The sequence below is a fragment of the Lotus japonicus genome, chromosome 5 (assembly GCF_012489685.1).
Source record: "Lotus japonicus ecotype B-129 chromosome 5, LjGifu_v1.2".
NCBI classification, from domain to species: domain Eukaryota; kingdom Viridiplantae; phylum Streptophyta; class Magnoliopsida; order Fabales; family Fabaceae; genus Lotus; species Lotus japonicus.
Genome location: NC_080045.1, coordinates 4,980,699 through 5,000,643, shown reverse-complemented (window position 1 = coordinate 5,000,643; position 19,945 = coordinate 4,980,699). Strand labels below are relative to the sequence as shown.

Below are 19,945 nucleotides of genomic sequence, written 5' to 3'. Positions count from 1 at the left end.
AGATCGCGCCGCCGCGAATTTCAGTTCTCCTCTTCGTCTCCTTCCCTTTCACTCGATCTGTTTCTTGATGTTGAATTTTTGGTTTGATGTCACCAATTTCGTTCGCCCTCCTCTTTGATGTCAAAGCATTATTTCCTTTTGAAACTGACATTTTGACAGAGATTTATTGCATCGTTTCCCCTTCAATTTCGTTCGCCGTCCTCTCTCAGAAGTAGAAATCACATAGCCTCTTGTTCGTGGTAGTCGGGATTTATTTTACAGAAGCCCCACGGTGGGCTCCATTGTTCCGGTCTGGAACTATCAAGCAAGGGCTAAACAGTTTGAGAGCGATAGAAAACTGACAAAATGAGAAAATGTGTGAAAAGTTAGATCCCCCACCGCTTGGGTGGTGTCTGATATTTATAGCTTGGTTTTGCCCCGCTTGGGATCATGGATTGTCCGGCCCATTATATGTACAAGTATTGTAAAGCCCACAATATTACAAAGTTGGTACGCCCATATCAGTAATGTATATTTCCTAAGTTCTCGACGCTTATAGAATTAATGCGCCCTATAAGTCCATATATGTACAATTACCCATCAACGCTCACAACTCAATGTTGCGAATTGACACTATATTGTACAACAAAATTTAGTCAGATCATGATATTGGAGATGATAAAAACACAATAGAAACATGAGATCTTACATGAAATGATGCATCTATTTTTAAATCAGTTCTAGCCAAAACATGAAAATCTACTGAACTTTCAAATGTTCATGCGCTCCTAGTCACATTAGTTTAATTTTCAAATGCATCCATGATGTTCCTGGTAGGGGCCCATATGAAGGCACGCGAGGAACCTAATTAGTGATCGCTTAGCCCATATGATCCTGAAATCCCCACACGCGTACAATCAATTAACATCCCAGTGGCTAAAATAAAACTCATCAATAATCATCATTAATTATTTTTGTAACACTGCCAAAAAATAATAGACACTTATATAATATCAAGTATCCAAGATTGAAATTTTGTACTATTTTTCAAGTCAAACCATGGGACCTATGTCTGTCCTGTCATGGCTTCTGTGTGTTCTGGCAGCAGCCCGTTGTGGCGAAGGTGCTGTTAAAGACATATTCATCCTGGCAGGACAGAGCAACATGGCCGGGCGGGGCGGTGTTACCGATGGGAAATGGGACGGTAATGTCCCACCGGAGTCCGCGCCCAGCCTACAGGTTTTGCGGCTGAGCGCGAGACTCCAGTGGGAGGAAGCCTGCGAGCCTCTGCACGCGGACATTGATGTCGGGAAGAGGTGCGGGGTTGGGCCTGGGCTGGCCTTCGCCAACGAGGTTGTCCGGTTGAGAGGTGGTGGTGGGCCGGTGCTGGGCTTGGTGCCTTGTGCAGTGGGAGGGACAGGGATTGTGCAGTGGAGGCGGGGGTCGCGTTTGTACGGTGAGTTAGTGCGGCGAGCTAGTGAGTCCGTGAAGAATGGTGGTGGCACGATAAGAGCGATTGTTTGGTATCAAGGTGAGAGTGATACGGTGATAGAAGAGGATGCTGACGCGTATAAGCTTAGAATGGAGACATTTGTTACGGATCTTCGCCATGACCTGCATCTTCCATCTCTTCTTGTTATCCAGGTTAATTTGCTGCTCTACTTCTCTTTTTTTTGTTCCATCAACTTCTATTTGTGATTTTAATCCAGTTATAAATTAATTCATTTTTTTTAAATGTTATTAATTAATTCATACTCTCATTTCATTTTCATATTCACTTATCATTTATTTCTCAATCATATATATTACTCCTTTTCAAAAATAAAAATCATTCATACTAGTGTTTTTTACCCGCGCGTTGCACGGGGAATACATCTATTATATTTGATAGGTCAATTAATACCTTGATCATTAAAAATATAATAAACAACTGATGAAATAGAAGAGTATGAAATGATGAGCAAAGTGGACAAAAAGTCTTAAATTAAAACCCTTGTTGCATAGATTGAACTTCGTACAATTGAATAACTAATAAAAAAATTGGTTAACCAAATCTCAAATTATGCAAAACATATTAGGGGATGTGGTTTAATGATGGCTAGTAAACAATAACTGATTTAATCTACAATGAAAAAAAGAGAAAAGATTCTTTATGTACGTGATTATGCGAGTTCATTTTTTACACAATAAAATAAACTAAGTTTGACCCATATCAACATGAAGTCGTTTCACATTCTTCATGAGCCTAAAGACAATAACACAAATTATAGATATGAAGAATCACCAATAAAGCATTCAGAACACATTTTAATCTTAGAAAAAAAAGAATGTACCGCGAAATTTGTTATTGTATTTGATACATTAATTAATACTTAATGAAGGTACTTTCTTGTTAAAATATATTTCTTCTCGTAGATTCCGATGAAATCTTATTAACATTTATTTTTATGTAGAAGTATTTTCATGTAAAATATTCTTCCTATATATAAAAGCTTTTAGGCTCTTTCTAATACATTTAGATCTACCTTCTCCTTACTCTCAGAATTCTTGAAAGTCTTTTCTCAAGTCTATCTGGTGGGTAATATCGATGAAGATGATGACACCCACCATACCTTGCTTGCTTCAAGGTCGATCTCTTGTATCCTCCTCCTGCCGAAGACTTTAAGAGTAAACCTTGTCATTCCAACTTTCATCGATCGAGTTTCAGTTGCTTTTTCTGTTGATCCAGGTGAGAAAGCTTACTAAGGCAACCTCTGCTTTTGTCTATCTCCCAATATAAGAAGCATGTTGCTTTTCTCTTATAGTAGTACTAACGGGCGTACTTTAGAACAAATTTCTAGCGAAGGTCTTGACAGTTTGGAACTGAAAGGTTTGGTTCATTAATAATATCTAGTAGTTTCATCATGCTATTCTGCTTTTGAGCTTGTTGAACCGGAGCATTTCTGCGATAAAAAAAATTCAGAATAGTAAAGCAGTCGTAGTATGCTCCCTTTACTTGCTCTAGTGCTCAAGTGATAGCTGAGTGCATACTGTTTGCATCTGAATTATATATAAAAGACTCTTAAAAACAACTACTTAATTCTCCATTACAAAGAATATACATTACATCAGAACCTAATTATTATTTGTCAGTGACATAAGTGTCGAAAATAATAGTAATGGAAATTTCGAATGGTGTGGATAAGGGTTAAAAGTCCAATCTCATAAGAAAGAAAAATCTCCATTTACATCAAAATCTCTCTCAGATTTCTCTACCTCACTATCACCACCGTTTTTCTTATAAATTATCCACAAACACAATCACAAATTCCACACAGTACCTAACATCATATGCAAATTTTGTTTTCACTGCAACCAGAGTTTGTTCTCTGGCATAAAAAAGCACTTCATAAAGTAAGAAGGTATCACATTTTGAATTTAAATCATTAAAATATTTATTTCTAATTAAAAAATCAAATGAAACTTGCTTCCAAATCAGCAGCAATCCTAGGTGCTATTCCTGATTGTTGTCCAACTTTAACATGAATTAATATGAACTCATGCTAATTCAAATGAAACTTGCCTCCAAATCAGCAGCTTCCAGTCGTATCTGCATTCTAAGTAACAGAAAATCAAGAACTCATGAAGTGAGATTGATAGACATGTTAGAGTAGGATAGACTAAAGACCACCAAACATAATAGCAATATGTGCAACATCAATCTAGCTATGATAGTGCAAAGATAGCAATCAAATTTGCAGACAGATATGAAAGCCAAAGAATGAATTGAAGCCACTTTTTGGCTATGGCCTTCCAGTGGTTTCCATAACCAAACAGATCTATTTGTAAGGGGAAACTAATCACATGCTACTAAAGAAGATGAATGGAAGAAAACCCGTCAAGAAATTTTAGACCCATTATATTTGTTGAACGGCTAAAACAACTCTTTGCTTTATGTAGCACTGTTGTTGAAAGTACAATAACCAAATCAAAGACATATGCTGATACTAAATCGTAATGTGATAATTACACACTCATGCAAGCAAGACTTCCAATCACACTAAAGTTTGATTAATTGAACCATAGTAGAACAATGATTAATTATAAAATCTAATATTGCCTTCGAAAAGTGACTTTTAATATATGTAATGATGATAGATAGATGTAGAATTGATGAACTAAGTCAGTAAAACTATATATGCATCACAGTAGTGCAACACCAAACACACATCTATATCTCTTATCTGATGAATATATACATATGCATCACAGTAGTGCAACACCAAACACACATCTCTATCTCTTATCTGGTGAATATATACATATAATGGACTGAGAAAAACCTCCATGAGTACTGGTCTCACATGTTTCGTGGCTTACTTGAAATGAGAGCAAGATAAGATCTTGAGTCATCAATCATGTTTCATCTTCAGCTAGTTGAGAATCAGAGAGTGTAGTCAGAAAGAGGTATGCACCTCATTGTCGTTCTGTACCTACGGATAAATTCATGTCAAATGTTTCCAGGGAAGCCAAGGAAATCAATTTATTGTTAGAACATTGGTTTAGGCGTTTAGCATATTAGAAAGGATAGCACCAGTTTTAAAAGTCTAACCTCAATAGTATAGCTTGAGCGAACAAAGATAAGCAGTAAAATCTCATCCATGATATGTAGTTCTGTAGTTGTAACGGCAAGCACCAACAATAATAATTAATTTCCTCGGTGCAAGAAGCAGGCAAAAAGAACAAATTACCAAATAAAAAAGTTGCAAGGAAAAAAATCTACAACTTCTCCTTTCTCTCCCCTCAATTCTTTCACTCCCTCAATCCACTTCACTGACAATGATTAGGTTAATCAAAACATACACAGATCAATGTTTCACCTCCTATAACATAGGACACAAATTTTAGATGCAAATTAAGAAAAACGAATAAAATAGAATCACATACAAAGGAGAATCAGAAAACATAAAAAACAAATCCAAATATTGTAAAATTCCATATAGAATATAAAATGGACTCACCATCCATGGCTTCCAAAGAATCTCTTTTGGTGGAATATCTATAAAAAAAAAAAACCTGAAGAAAAGAATTTGAAATTAGCATGGCAAGTGATGTACGAAATTGACCTTGAAGTCAAACATGAGTGAATGAAAGTTAAAGGTAAAGTAAAATAAAATTGAAAAAAACCATAACATATTATGCAAGCAAAGGAAGAAAATAATTTGAAACCTCCATCTGCAGCCTTCCCAATCAGTCCAAGGCAGCAAATCGGAGGGATGCGATAGCAAGTCGATGGCAAAGTGGTTCCGTTGAGAGATGAGACGATTTTGTGGGGGTGGTTCCGTTCAGTGGAGAGATGAGATGAAAATTGCATGGAGGAGAAGAATTCCATGGAGGAGATAGTGGAGGTAGGTAGGGTTTTAAGAGGGTTTTTGCTGATGGGATGTATTATTGATTTAAATCACTTATCACAGATTTTATATTAAGATAAAATCATGAAATAAACAACATAAATCCTAATCAAATCTAAAATTAAAAAATGTACTAAATAAATATAGATAAAAACTATCAAAATCTAGCAAATCACAATAAAAACTCATAAAATCCGGAATTAATTAAAAATCCGAAAATTCAATAAAAATACCATAAAAAATAATTAATACTCTAAAAATAAATAATAATATAAATTAAGATAAAATACAGAAATAAACAACATAAATCCTAATCAAATCTAGAATTTAAAAATGTACTAAATAAAAATAGATAAAAACTATTAAAATCTAGCAAATCACAATAAAAACTCATAAAATCCGGAATTAATTAAAAATCCGAAAATTCAATAAAAATACCATAAAAATTAATTAATACTCTAAAAATAAATCAAAAATAAATTAAGATAAAATCAAGAAATAAAAAACCTAAATCCTAATCAAATCAAAAATTCAAAAAATGTATTTTTTTATTAAGGAGAAATAAGGTAAGGAAAAATCAGGGCACATGTGGCAAGTGGGGCCAAGGAGAAAGAGCTTACATGTAAAATATTAGGTGAGAATTAATCTGGGAGCGACACGTCACTAACTTGGCCTGTGAGAGCGACACGTCATGCTAGAAGTTGTTCTTTTCTAATATATATTGATGATTACTCCATTTCACATTCACTTATCACTTAATTTCTCAATCTTCTTTTCATATTTTTCTTCTCCCCACCCAATTTTCACTTATATGAGAGTCTCAGTGAAACTTAATTTTTCTTTAACTGATTAGTTAGTTATTTAAATTTAATTTATTACTCTTTGATACATAAACACCCCTATAGTAGATATTTGGACCTCTACATACAAGGTTGACAAAATCGCGAGTCAACTCGTAGAAGTCGTACGATTCTACGATGATACAAGGCCCCTACGTGTTGAATTGGTAACAGAATCGCTATCGAGTAGAATCGGGTGGAATCGTCGTGTTTAATGAATTGCTTGGCCTACGTTAGTGCTTTTAAATAGATTTTTATTTTATATTAAGGTATTTTGTATGCATATATATGAATTTATATGCATATAATATATTTATATATATTTGTGGAATCGTAGCGTCCCTGTTACGTTTGTACGATATTACGATTTTGCACCCCCTTTCCCGTCCTACGTAGAATCGCGATTCTGTCAACCTTGCCTACATAAAATGAAAACACATGTTTCCAACGGATTTTCCTGCAGATTTTGCTTCAAAATCATTTGAAGGAAAAGTTTGAAAGAAAATCTACAAGAAAGTATTATTTTTGAAGAAATTTTCGCGATAAATAATTTAATGAAGGTTTCAAACCGCTGCGAATAACGGCCCCTAAGTCTGAAGCAAAATCCATAAGAAAATGTATAGGAAAATATGTGTTTTTGTATGTCCCTATTTTAGGAGTGTTTATATATCATTATTGTTACTCTTTAACACATGTTTTCCCATGCACTTTATGCTTTTAGATATATCTTAGAATATATGGACCTTTCCACCTGTTTATAAAAAAAATTATCTTTCTACCTGGTCGGACTAGGAGACATATAATTGATCAGTAAAAGAATATTGCGTCACCATAGGTTTGATTGAGACATAAAGGTTCACTTCCAACTCGGGCTTCACCTGAACACATAAGTCTACTCGCTTCTTAACTCTAGGTTTAAGGGAACGTGTACCATCCCAAATAGTTGGTTTAGATGACATTCCATTAAGTTAAGCTCCAGGTGGAGTTGGCAAAAGTGCTGAAAGTCTCCACTAAGTATTTTGCATGAAAGACCTTGCCAGAAGTTTTGACGACAATGTTATCTAGATAAACCTCGTTATTTTGCCTAGTTGGTCAAAAAATATCATATTCATTAGTTGTTTGTCACTAGGTCATGCCCTCTTCAACCCAAATGGCTTCACCTTATAACAATAGTTCACAAATTCATTTATGATAATAAATTTAAGCATTTTGCAACTGGAGGTGGTGCCAACGAGCCTATCGATGCTCAACAACGGGTAAAAATCCTTCGAACATGAATTGTTGAGGTTTGTAAAGTTTGCTCATGTTCTCCATTTACCACTTGATTTAGTGAGACTACAATAACATTAGACATCCATGTTGTATAGTTAATTACCTTGATAAACCCACTCCTCAATAACTTCTTGGTTTTTTTCATTGCGGCTCTCCACCTTTCTTAGCCTAGCTTTATCTTCTCTTGGGAAACCAGCTTAGCACGCGTATCTAGCATCAATGCATGGTATAAGAAATATGGGTCTATGACCAGCAAATAAGAGGACGCCCAAGAGAACACGTTAGCGTAGTATGCTAGCACCAAGGTAATTTGTTCTTCTTATTCTACGGAAAAAGCGCCACACCAATAGTTGTGATTTGAGACCATATTGATCTCACTCTGAATTTTTTGTGATACCATGTGAGATGAGGCCTCAGCTCAACGTTTCGAACCTAGGGTCGAGGCCGAACAACGTCACCCCAAGAAACTAGTATGTGACCTCATCTTTTGGCTTCTTTGCATGTTTTAGGATGTCATGGTAACGTTTTCTTGCTAGAGCTAGGTTTGCTCTTGCAATGTTGGTCCCTCCATCATTGACCGAGAATTTCACATTTAAGTGCAGTGTTGAGGCAATAGCTTTTGTTTTGTTAAATTTGGACGAATAATGAGAATATTAGAAGAAGTACTAGCGTTGAAAAATTTGATCTCATACCTGGACCTTATTGGGATTGTGCCTCATTCCAAAGGTTGTCTTGAGAGTAACATAATCTCGTGTCTCTACCTTTTGTCTGCAAATCCCTTTAATCGGCAGTGGCAGGACTTGACAAAGTAAATTTGCAGCCTCATTTTTTCGAACGCATTCTAGAATGAAACATTGGTCGATCTCCCTTGATCTATTTGGAGACTTCTTATCTTGTATGACTAAATGGTCGCTTGTCCAACCATAGGGTCATCATCATCCTCTCCTCGTAGGCCTACATAATCTTTGTCTGTTAAAGTTATTGAGAGGCACTAGTGTCTTCTCACTAATTTTGAAGAAGCTTTTATATTCTGTACTTTACTTAAATGTCTTTTCCTAGCCGAGCAGGTTCAACTCCTCTAGAGGAACTTCCTAATATGATGTTTATGAATCCTCATCAATGCTCATCTAGAGATTTGATCTCATGATGCTTCTGATTAATGCTCATCAATGCTCATCACTCCTCATGACATCGTTGTTGTTCGATCTTGTTGTCGGGATGATAGTTCTCTTGCTCTTTATTTGGGGTTTGGGAAAGGTTTACCAGATCCATACGGTGGGCTCTGGGTGTTCTTTCAAAGGTTATAATGCTCACTGATAGGCTAAGTTGGAGGGAACCTTCATCACTGCTGCTATGACCTATTTGCATTTTTCAAATGAACATATATGCCCCTTTCCTCAAGGCTCCTTTTGTAAATCTTGTCAATTGGGCTTCATCACTTTTACTACCCTTTCCTTCTTTTAGAAATATGAGCCTCCAGGCAACACGTTTATGATTATAAGTAGTATTCATCACATTTGTCCGTGAATCCCTACTCCACACTATCCTAACTCTTATGTTATGTCTTTGGGATCTATATCATCTTTATTGTCACATGTGGTCCATCACGATCATTACCAACCTATAGTAAGGTGGTGTGTAGCCCTTATTGAATATGTAGGCATATATGAGCTCGGATTGGGCTTGAGATACTTTGAGAAAGGTATTCCGACCAAATGAGAGGGTAAGTTTATGATATATATTAGCATGTAAATAAGTGATGTATCAAAAAAAAAAATTGAAGGAAGATGTATCAAATCCAATGTGAGAAATTGTGTTTGGGCTTTTTTTGTTTTTTGGTGATTAATTGTTTTTTTGGGCTTTGGCCCTCACTATTATAACAAAAAATGTTCTCATGTGAGAATAATAACCTCGACATCCTTTAAAAGATGTCAATGAGATTGCTAGTGCTTGTGTATTTTTTTTTTTTTTTGTTTACAAGAGGAAGATAGTGTTTGTGTATTTGTTGACACATCAATTTTAAAGCAAGAAAACTTTGAAACAATAATTCGAAACTATTGGGAGAACAAGACATCATATGAGACCAGCCACACTAAATTCATTGTAACGCAAACTTGAACTGAAATTAAAAATTAAAAAAATTATTCTAAAGGAAGACTATCTTCTGATAACAAATGTCACATAAAAACATTCAAACATTTTAAATGTAAAATATAATGCCCAAATTGAAATACTATTGGGGAAGGTAACTTACATATTACGTGTATAAAATAATGTATTCATGTAATCCTGTTGTTGTTATTCAGGTCGCACTTGCATCCGGGGAAGGCAAGTTTATTGAGAAGGTAAGAAATGCTCAATTGGGGATCAAACTATCTAACGTGAAGTGTGTCGATGCTAAGGGATTGCGCCTCAAGGCAGATAATCTTCACCTTACTACCATGTCTGAGGTTCACTTGGGTATCCAATTAGCTCATGTCTATCAAGCATCCATCAGACATCAATCTAACCATACACAAGGTAGCTAGTTAGTTGATTGTCCATTTGATTATTTAACGTATAGCTGTTGTTAGCTAATCTTGAGATAAGTATATACATTTTCTATCTCCCTGATGGGTTTAAAAAAAATCAAGTGTGGAAAGAAACTCCTTGAGAAGAGAAGGCTCAGGCTTTCTAGCGCACTAATTCCTTACATGATTTATACAACTGAACATTCGGTAATTAACTGAAAACTCTTGTGGGTGCACTTGCTCTTAACCCTTTGTGAATGGATGTTCCAATTATTGTGACTAATAAATTAAATATAATAAGCTACCCGAAATTTATAAATAACGGTTAATATTGTGTTTTTTTATATCGGAAAATAACAGTTATTATTGTCTATATACACTCCAATAATACTTTTCTAAATAGAATTAAGTAGGTGCAGACAAACTTCAGTACCCATATTTATTTGAAAACAAAGGTTGCCCGATTTTCTAATGCCAACTGAATCCTACCCCATGAATTATGAATATTCTTTACAGAAACAAACAAATAAAATTATTGAAAAGGAAAAATAAAGGTATATGTTTGAATAGCTATTTAAATATATGTTGAAAAGTTGATGAGGGGACTTTTATTTTTGGACAGCCAAATAAAGATGTATTAAATAGGGTTGATGAGGGGACTTAAGAATTAAAAGTAAGTACTTTATAATAAGCCTTTCCCGGATCGGCTGGTATATTTTTATCAAAAGTATTTTTTTTAATTTATTTTTATCAAAAGTTGCTTTTACCTTTTGTTTAAGCACTGCAAAATTTCATTGGCCGAAAGGCACGACACTAAACTTTCATACTCTATCATTGTTTTTCAGCTGGTCTAAAATCATATAAGATTTACTTTCGACAAAATGACTCCACACTAGGTACTTCAATTCAATACTATTTCAACATGTTCTTTTGGACTACCTAAGGTTATTGCCTAAGATGTAGATAATTTTTTTTTCTCAAATTACACTTAAATTATGTTTTTATTTATGATATTATTTCTCAAATTACACTTAAATTTCTATACACCCACTTTTGTGAAAGTTTTTGCAACCATATGTAAATAATATTGAATCAAATGAAACATTTATAAAACATCATTAAATAAAAAAAATGACAGCAAAATGAAATACTTTATTAATAAAGCCAAACTTCATGAGAACAATAGATGTTCCTCATTAAAACCCAGCAAAAAGCTCTTTAAAAAAAGAAACCCCAACTCTTTAGGAATAGTATGTGCCTCATTAAAACTTCTCTAAGAAAAACTGAATTGGTATAAAAACTTAGAATAGGAAAAAGAGTACATATACTATAAAGAAGCATTAAATAATTTTATACCAATATAATTAATTAAAGTATATCTTTGAATTCCAAATAAAAAACTTAGAAGCATTATGCTCTTCCTGGAGGCTGGAATCAGACTTGGAAGTTCTTCTTGTCTCTACAGCTGAGCATGCACGATTTGGATTGGCTTGAATTACATGATGGAGCTTCTTGTACCACGGCATAGAGATATTTTAGTTAGAGGGTTATATAAATAGTCTTGTATCAATGAGGATTGTCTAAATAACCCATGGTAAAATTTGGATTAAGTAACCCATAATCTAAATGGACCAATCATATTTAAGATAATTGAATGAAATTTTTATATTTTATTTATTAATTTATTCAGGGTTAAATATGTTTTTGGTCCCTAACTTATACGCATAAATCTAAAATGGTACCTAAATAAAAAATGCAAAAGTTTTAGTCGTTGAAATTTTATTTAATTTAAAATGGTTCCATATGAATTTTTCACATCTACTTTGGTCCCTCCAAAATTTCTTCCAACAAATTAAGTCATTCTCCCTCATAATTATTTCAAAACCCAGAAATTCATATCTTCATCCCAAAACTCAGAAATTCATCTAAAAAACTCCTCCATCTTCATCTTCAAAACCCAGAAATTTTCTTCATCTTCTTTCTCCTCTTCTCCCACCCAAAACCACCATCACCACCCAAACTCCCTTCTCTTGCCCCGTTTGTAGAATGGGAATCGATTCCTGGTCTATGCCTGGGATTGGACTCGGTGCGCTCTATTTAGTCTTGTTGCCCTGGTGCCTGGATTGGGTTTCGTATTTTGGGAGGAGGCAAGCTTGCCCTGCCTGTTTTGCCTCTGTGTGCTTTTCGGAAGTTTCTTCCCCTGCTCTTGTCCCATGGCTTTTTAGCCTGGCTTTTCTTCCTTTTTATTAATGTACTGGACACGACACTTCTTGTGCTTATATATATATATATATATATATATATATATATATATATATATATGTGTGTGTGTGTATATTAATTTGCCTTTCAAAAAAAATCACCCAAACCCCCACCCAGAATCAATTAGCAGCAGCAACAATTGCTCTCCATGGTCCTCCAACAACAAGTTCTGTTCATGGCAAAATACCCAAATTCTTACAATCACAAACCTCATCTACGACAATAATTATTCATCAAAACAGTAATTTTAATTTCTTATTCAACCACCACCACTCTTTTATTGTTCATCAATTTAATTGGGCTAAATGGGAATGTTAGTTTTAATTTTACAATCCTTTTCCGCACATGAGTCTCTAGACTTGCTGGATGGGGTTTGCTTATGTGCTCCATTGTCAAGCAGGTGTATGTGGTAGACAGATTCACGACGTAAAATTAGAAAAAAGTGACTTGTAAATTTTAGTCACGTGGTGATTCTTAATTGAAGGGACATGGAGAGACAATAGAAACATGAGATTCTCATCCTTTCTGAGATGAATTTTGAGTTTTGGGATGAATATGAATTTCTGGGTTTTGAAAAAATTATGAGGAAAAAATGACTTAATTTGATGGAAGAAATTTTGGAGGGATCAAAATAGATATGGAAAATTCACATGGAACCATTTTAGATTAAATAAAAAAAATTCAAGGACTAAAACCTTTATATTTTTTTCAGGTACCATTTTATATTTATGTGTTTAAGTTAGGGACAAAAACATATTTAACCCTAAATAAATTAATAAATAAAATGTAAAAATTTCATCTAATTATCTTAAATGTGATTGGTTCATTTAGATTATGGGTTACTTAACCCAAATTTCACCATGGGTCATTTAGACAACCCCGTATCAATGTATACACATATTTTAGAAATTATAAATCACAATTAATTGTTACCTCAGTAACCTGAATCTCTCTAATCCGTCGTTTTCCACACAATAACTCTTCTTAGCGCTAACACACACAAGCCCATATGGCATTTCTATTTTCTCAATTTTCTATTGAACAAGATGCTTGGATCATCAATATTGTTTCAATTTGAGATGGTCGATATTATAAGTTGTTGGATTATTCCAATCATTTTTATTTAACAATGTTCTTGATAGTATAATAATAATAATTGGCCACCACGCTCTTGTATTGTCGTACAACATTTAGTCACATGTTCAGTCATCATCACCTGATCATATGCCAACCCTTACTTTCTTGTTTTATTTATTTTGGCACAACATGAACCACAATTTTACCTGGCACCCTCTGCAAACACACATTAAGAATCTTGTATTTCTGCAACTCCACTCTGCGGTTGTAGTGCCGCTAACAACTAAACAAGTTCTGAAAACTAGATCTTGAAAAAAACAACACCAAAAGCACTTCCAATGCATCGATCCTTATTTTCTTGTTCTTAGAATGTTCACAAGGGAAAGTAAGTAGTGGTGAGCAACCAAGAACCATTTTTCCATTTTGAGATACCATTCATAGAGGCACATTCTGGTGGGGGCAGCATCACGTACAATTAATAATTTGGTTTTTTCTAATTAGGAATCGTTTACATCAGTGTTATTAAACTCGGCTCGAACCGGCCGGTTCGACCGGTTTAACCGGGAACCGGACCCCTGACCGGTTCGAGTCGAGCAACGGATCGGGCATGTAATCGGCTCGTCTTGAACCGGATTGAACCGTCCGGGTCGGTATAAAAACCGGTGACCCGGAGCTACGGTTGGACCGAAAAGTTGGAAAAAAAAAAATCCAGAACAATGCACAGTGGAACTCAGTTTGGGGCTTCTGCTACCAAAGCTTGTTTGTCAATGATGTTTCACTTGGTTCCATCATCAGTGAACAAAGAGGTGATCTCAAGAACAGTGGCGGAGCCACCGCCCGGTGATCCTGGGCACTTGCCTAGGCTCCGTGGCTGGCTCCGTCTTCAAATGAGAGTAAGGCTGCTCCTTCGCAGGAACACTTTTGAACGCCGTATGGGCATTTTGGGGGAGAGAGAGCGAGGAAGCAGGGACATGTAGGGATGGCAGAGAAGCCCGAACCCATGGGCACCCGACCCGACCCGACCCGATTTCTTGGGTGAAAACCCGAGTTAAATGGGTTCGGGTTCGGGTTCGGGTTTTACCCGATCACTTTCGGGTTCGGGTTTGGGTTTGGCCAAACCCGCACCCGAACCCTACCCGAACCCGGATCTGTATAAGTGAAACCTAAGTATTCTGCTTGTGCAGTACAATATATGCAGCATCTTGCATATAATTTAACAGTAACATGGCAATTACAATGTTACATTACATAATATAGCTCTCTTCACAGTCTTTTTCAGGTCGGATTTCCGAGTTCAACTGTTTGTTTGAGGTTGTGTGCGGGTGTGGGTACGGGTCGGGTGAACCCGAAACCCAATGGGTTCGGGTGTGGGTTTAAGTTCACCACCCATTTCGGGTTCGGGTGCGGGTGTGGGTTTTTGATTTCGGGTTTGGGTTTGGCAAAACCCGCACCCTACCCGACCCATTGCCATCCCTAGGGACATGGGGAGATGATTTGTGGTGCTGTGCAGAAGAGAGTTAGAAAACTGAAAGAGGTGTTGTGGAGAAGAATCACGGCGCTGGAAGAAAAATAGAGTAAGAGAAAGGACAAGAGAGTATTTAGGGTTTTGAAATTTTTTAAAGAAAAAACTAATGCCCTGGCCATTTTTTACGGCCTAGTAGGCTGCGTACTCCATGGGCTGGGTCAAAGCAAAAACAATTGATTTTTTTTCTTTCAATTAAGCAAACAATTGATATAATACATACATATTTGTGAGTAAATATACACCCATATACGGTAAAAAAATTGACAAAAAAGATGTATGCAGAGTAAAAATAAATCCATTGTTGTGCTTTTAAAATATGTTATATAACATATATTGTCTAAATTTTATGTGGATACATATATACTATTTTAGTTACATCAAGTTAGTTACAATAAGTAAAATTTAATTGTAACACTATCAAAATAATTACATCAAGTTAGTTACAATAAGCTGTAATACTATCATTATTATTTTATGTAATAGATTTAATTGTAACACTATCAAAATAATATATAAATAAAATTCAATTACACTAAAGTTATTTGTGAATTGTGACATTTTGTTGTGGTAAAACATTCCTTGTTGCTTTTGTGTGTATGGTATTTGTGACATTTTCATATGGTATTATAAATTTTTTTAATTTTTTTAGTGTCGACCGAGTCAAACGGTTCAACCAGTGACCCAGTGGTTGAACCATTGACTCATTGACCCAGTGCCTCGACCGAGTCGATCACCGGTCCGAGTCTGATAACACTGGTTTACATTATATTCACGCATTTATATGGACAGTACAATTAAAATCAAGCCACTTATATTTTTCATTAAAATTGAATTAACGGCTCAAATTTAGTGATTGCATGATTAATGTAGGGATTCTCAACCACAAGAATTCCAATTTTTCTCCAAAGAAAAAAGGAAGGAAAGAGAGAAAATGAAGTTAGTTAAAAAGGGTAAGAAGCAAAAAGCTACACGGTTGTTTTGGGGGGTCTGTCACTAGCTTTTTTATTAACAAAAGAACCAAACAGTTACTTCCACTATTATTTCACATGTTTCTATCCCCTGAAAAGAACTAAATAATTACAGCACCGGGACCTTGTACCAATTCAAATCAAACAGAACACAAGTTGCAATGAAACAACTAAGTGTGCCCCACCCACCCCCAACTAAACTGAAACAAATTAAAGCAAAGAAGAAAAAATAAAAAGATAGTCAGCCCATGTCTTGATTCGCTGCATGCATGTTTGGTTTCACGATCGGTATAGAAGTTAAAACTTGTAGCTTCTAACCAAGTGTGGAATCAAACATGCTATTCACTCGTTCATTCATTCCCATATTCCAACCTCCATGAACCCATCCTCAGTGGCACAGCCCCTGAACATGCCGTTGCAGTTAAAACCATAAGCCACTTCACCGGTGTGGGACACGGCGATGAGGCCCGCCAAGCCTTCATCCAAACGATGCTTGATGACAAAGTCCACAGCCTGCTGGAGGCCCAAGCCCTTGTACTCCATGACAGCTGCCACCTCACGCGCCAGCGTGCCACGTATGATGGCCTCGCCTTCTCCGGTGCATGAGACACCACAAACGTCACATGCGTAGGTCCCCGCACCAATGAGGGGTGAGTCACCGATTCGACCGGTCATCTTGTTCATGAGCCCACCGGTTGATGTGGCGGCCGCGCACCTCCCTTCGCGGTCCACTACCACGCACCCCACTGTCTCCGGGGCGTACACACTGATTGGCATTCCGTTCATGTACAGTGGGCTCTCAACGCCTGCACCGCATGTCTCGTACGCAGTTGTTGGAACTCTGTAGTCAAACTGCATCATCACACATTTCCCAAACATTATATTAATTGAACTTTGTTAAAAACTATATATACATCACAACGTGGTCTTATTAAGCACATAAATTCTGACATGATCCATTCCATAAAATTATGAGGTAGGATGCATTCTAAGCACACACTCATTCTCAAACATTATCTCGTGCATTTCATGACTAATTCAAACAATTCAAATTTTAGTTAGCTATTTTAGACCAATAAATATTAATTACAATTTTATATTCCCAATATATTTATAATTTTTAATAAAACTTTCTACTAGTATTTTAATAAATCTTCCTTCAAAGATTAAATAAAATGTAAATTTGTTTAGTGGGTCGAAAATATATTTTAAAAAGACATTCAATACATTTTTTATTCTTGCTTCAAAATTCATCACTTTAGAAAGAAAGTTTTGAGTGTAAAATAAGTGCATTTACTAATGTGTAAAAAATATAGAAAAGTATAATTTGTATTTATTATATAAAGGAATAGTAGAGCAATAAATAGGAGAAAAGATTTATACCAAGATTGCTTTTGCTTCCTTTGCCAGCTTGAGCATGCCAACATTGTCAGGGGTGATAAAGTACTCGTTGTCCACAAGCTCCACACCCTACAAAAAACGAACACCGCTATCATTTAATTGACGGTAATTAAATTTCAAATAAAATCCTAGATAATTGAAATAAAAAAAAAAGTCATGTCATGTGAATGCACCAGTTAAGTTCTCTTTAATTTAATAAGGGTTATTTAAAAGAAGGAAATAAAGAGCAGGTGCGAAATAATGGGAAAAAATTTCAGCCAATGTTCTAATGAAAGAAACATTGAGTTGAATGGAAATACAAGCACACACCAACCTGTTTCCTGGCGAAATCCTCAGCACCGTCGAATGCGAGATAGGAATGTGGGGATTTGTCCATGACCAAGCGAGCCAGAGAGATGGGGTTCTTGACGGTGGTGACACCTGAAACGGCACCGCATCTTCTCTTGGGGCCATCCATGATGCTAGCCTCCATTTCCACAGTCCCTTTCTCTGTCAGGGCAGATCCACGACCAGAGTTGAAGATTGGATCTGTTTCCAATTCCCTCACCTATGATGAGAAACAAACAAAAATTGCAACAATTAATATAAAAAATTCCAAGCACCTGGGAACCATTAAATTATTGTAATATTAATTCATGAACATTTAAAAATAGAGATAGAATTCACATTTGTGGTGACATTACATGCATGAACTCGCCTAACAACATTCATGTTCTGTTAGCATTATTTTCTTGATTTTTTTTTAATTTAATGTCATTTTAGAGATAGAATGTGTCAAGGGCGTACAAATTGTAGCCGTGACAAAACTATGAATTTAGAGATATAAACACAGAATTTAGAGATATAAACACAATATTTTACTTGACATTATCAATTTATGTCAGAGAGATAGGTGTGTGTGGCATGGGTACGAGGTAGGTGTTTATGTACCACAAGTTCGACGACATCGATGGCGGAGAGGTTGGAAGTGAGAGCAGAGATGCCAAGATTGAGACAGCGAGTGAGGAGTTGCTTTGCTTCTTCCTGACGCTGGAGAGGGAGATTTGGGTCAACACCAGCACCACCATGCACAGCGATTGCCCACCTTCCCATTTTCCTCTCTTTCTCTTTCTGTGACTCTCTCTCTCTGTCTCTTTCTTTCTCCCTTTAAATGTGTGGAGGCTGCAACAACCTTGAGATTAGGAGGGTGGTTTTATAGGCAAATACGGACTTCAAATTTTTATGTGTTGGAATGGAATTTAGGACTCTGCTTCTCTCTCTCGTTTAAGAAATTAAATAAGAAATAAGGAGGGTTTGGCTTTGAATAAAAATTAGTGTACACCTAAAGGTGAAGACAATTAGAAAAAGATAAAAAGAGATAAAAGATAAGTGATAAGCGTAATATATAATTTAATATGGTTGGATAAAAGAGATAGAAAAAAATAAAGTGTCCTAAAATATCTATACTATTTGATGATCTATGAATCATTGTTATTTGACTACTCGCCGCCAGTTCTTTCGGGTGGGTAGAGAGATTATTATTATCAGCTAGTATTAAACCTGTTGAGGTGTTATTTGTCTGTCATTTACTAGTTTTGTTAATTAATTAATTATAGTATGTTGAACTGCTAAATCAGAATCCAAATTGGACTGGACCGCTAAAAATTGTGCAATTCAATATTCCAATTTGATTCTAGTTAATTAGGATCTAATTTTGTTCATACTATTAAAAGTTACCGTCAAAAAGCTGTTAAAAGTTAAAACTTAACGAACAAAAATCCGATGAGTAAATCAATGTAAACTTTATTTATACAGTCATTTAATTAAATTTCGAAAAATCAAAAAATATATTTTTATTTTAATTAAAATTTTATATTAAAAAGTAGTTATACATTCTTCCTACATAGCATATATATTGTGATAAGTTATTACTTATTAGTGTAAAATTGCTCTACAGTGACACTGTATATGCTTACGCCCTTCTATTTCTTATTAATTGTTCATTTAGATAAAAAAAATATTCTTATATATTTGTTCACTTAGTATTTCCGGAAAATATTAAATGATGTTTTTTCAAGTAATGTACTTGTGAGAGCAATAAATGAGAAAAGATCTAATGCATTCTAAAGGGTAAAATAGGAAAGCAATAAATACTTTTATGAAAATTTACAAAATTAATTGCACGCCATAATATGTGTATTTTTTCTTTCTATGAATAGTTAATTAGAAGCAAATGTAGTATATTTTTTTTGGTAAATAAGAAAGAGATAGTATCTATATCTATATACTTTAGAAAAGAGGAACGTTGTGAGCCCCACCTAACTGATTTGGCATTCTAAGAATAACTCTCACCCAACCCCCCTCTTTGCCTGACAAGTGTCACATTCATATTGATTTGGACCAAAATATTACAAACCCACTTTTATTCGAGTTTTGTATGAAGGCCCATTATTGAAAGCCTTTTGAATGCTGATTTTTTTTAGCCCCTCATTAATTGCTAACATAAAATTTGCACATTAATGATTGATTGACATTTTGACTATTTCAACTATTTAATTACAAATAACTGATGTTTTTAAAACCAGATCCATGTGTTTAAATAGAATTACCATTTTTCAAAAATATTCAAAATAGAATTACCACCGGAATTAAACGACCATCAATTTTCTCTCGCAAAATTTCATAAATAAATATCAAGTTTTCACGATTTCTTTCTCATTACACCAGTGTGGTTATCATTCTC

At 35.3% G+C, this 19,945-nt stretch overlaps 2 protein-coding genes across 2 annotated transcripts; one reads left to right on the top strand and one right to left on the bottom strand.

Moving 5' to 3' along the window:
• Positions 1-978: 978 nt before the first annotated feature.
• On the top strand, positions 979-10,248 carry LOC130721183 (probable carbohydrate esterase At4g34215). Its single transcript, XM_057571927.1, has 2 exons — positions 979-1,623; positions 9,787-10,248. Exons 1-2 carry the CDS (start codon positions 1,039-1,041, stop codon positions 10,006-10,008), a joined length of 807 nt encoding a protein of 268 aa, XP_057427910.1. The 5' UTR covers positions 979-1,038; the 3' UTR covers positions 10,009-10,248.
• Positions 10,249-15,827: 5,579 nt separating this feature from the next.
• Positions 15,828-18,402, bottom strand: LOC130717934 (probable isoaspartyl peptidase/L-asparaginase 2). The gene is made up of 4 exons (XM_057568347.1): positions 18,154-18,402; positions 17,537-17,770; positions 17,206-17,292; positions 15,828-16,674 (listed from the first exon to the last, which is right to left on the bottom strand). Exons 1-4 carry the CDS (start codon positions 18,313-18,315, stop codon positions 16,177-16,179), a joined length of 981 nt encoding a protein of 326 aa, XP_057424330.1. The 5' UTR covers positions 18,316-18,402; the 3' UTR covers positions 15,828-16,176.
• Positions 18,403-19,945: the final 1,543 nt, after the last annotated feature.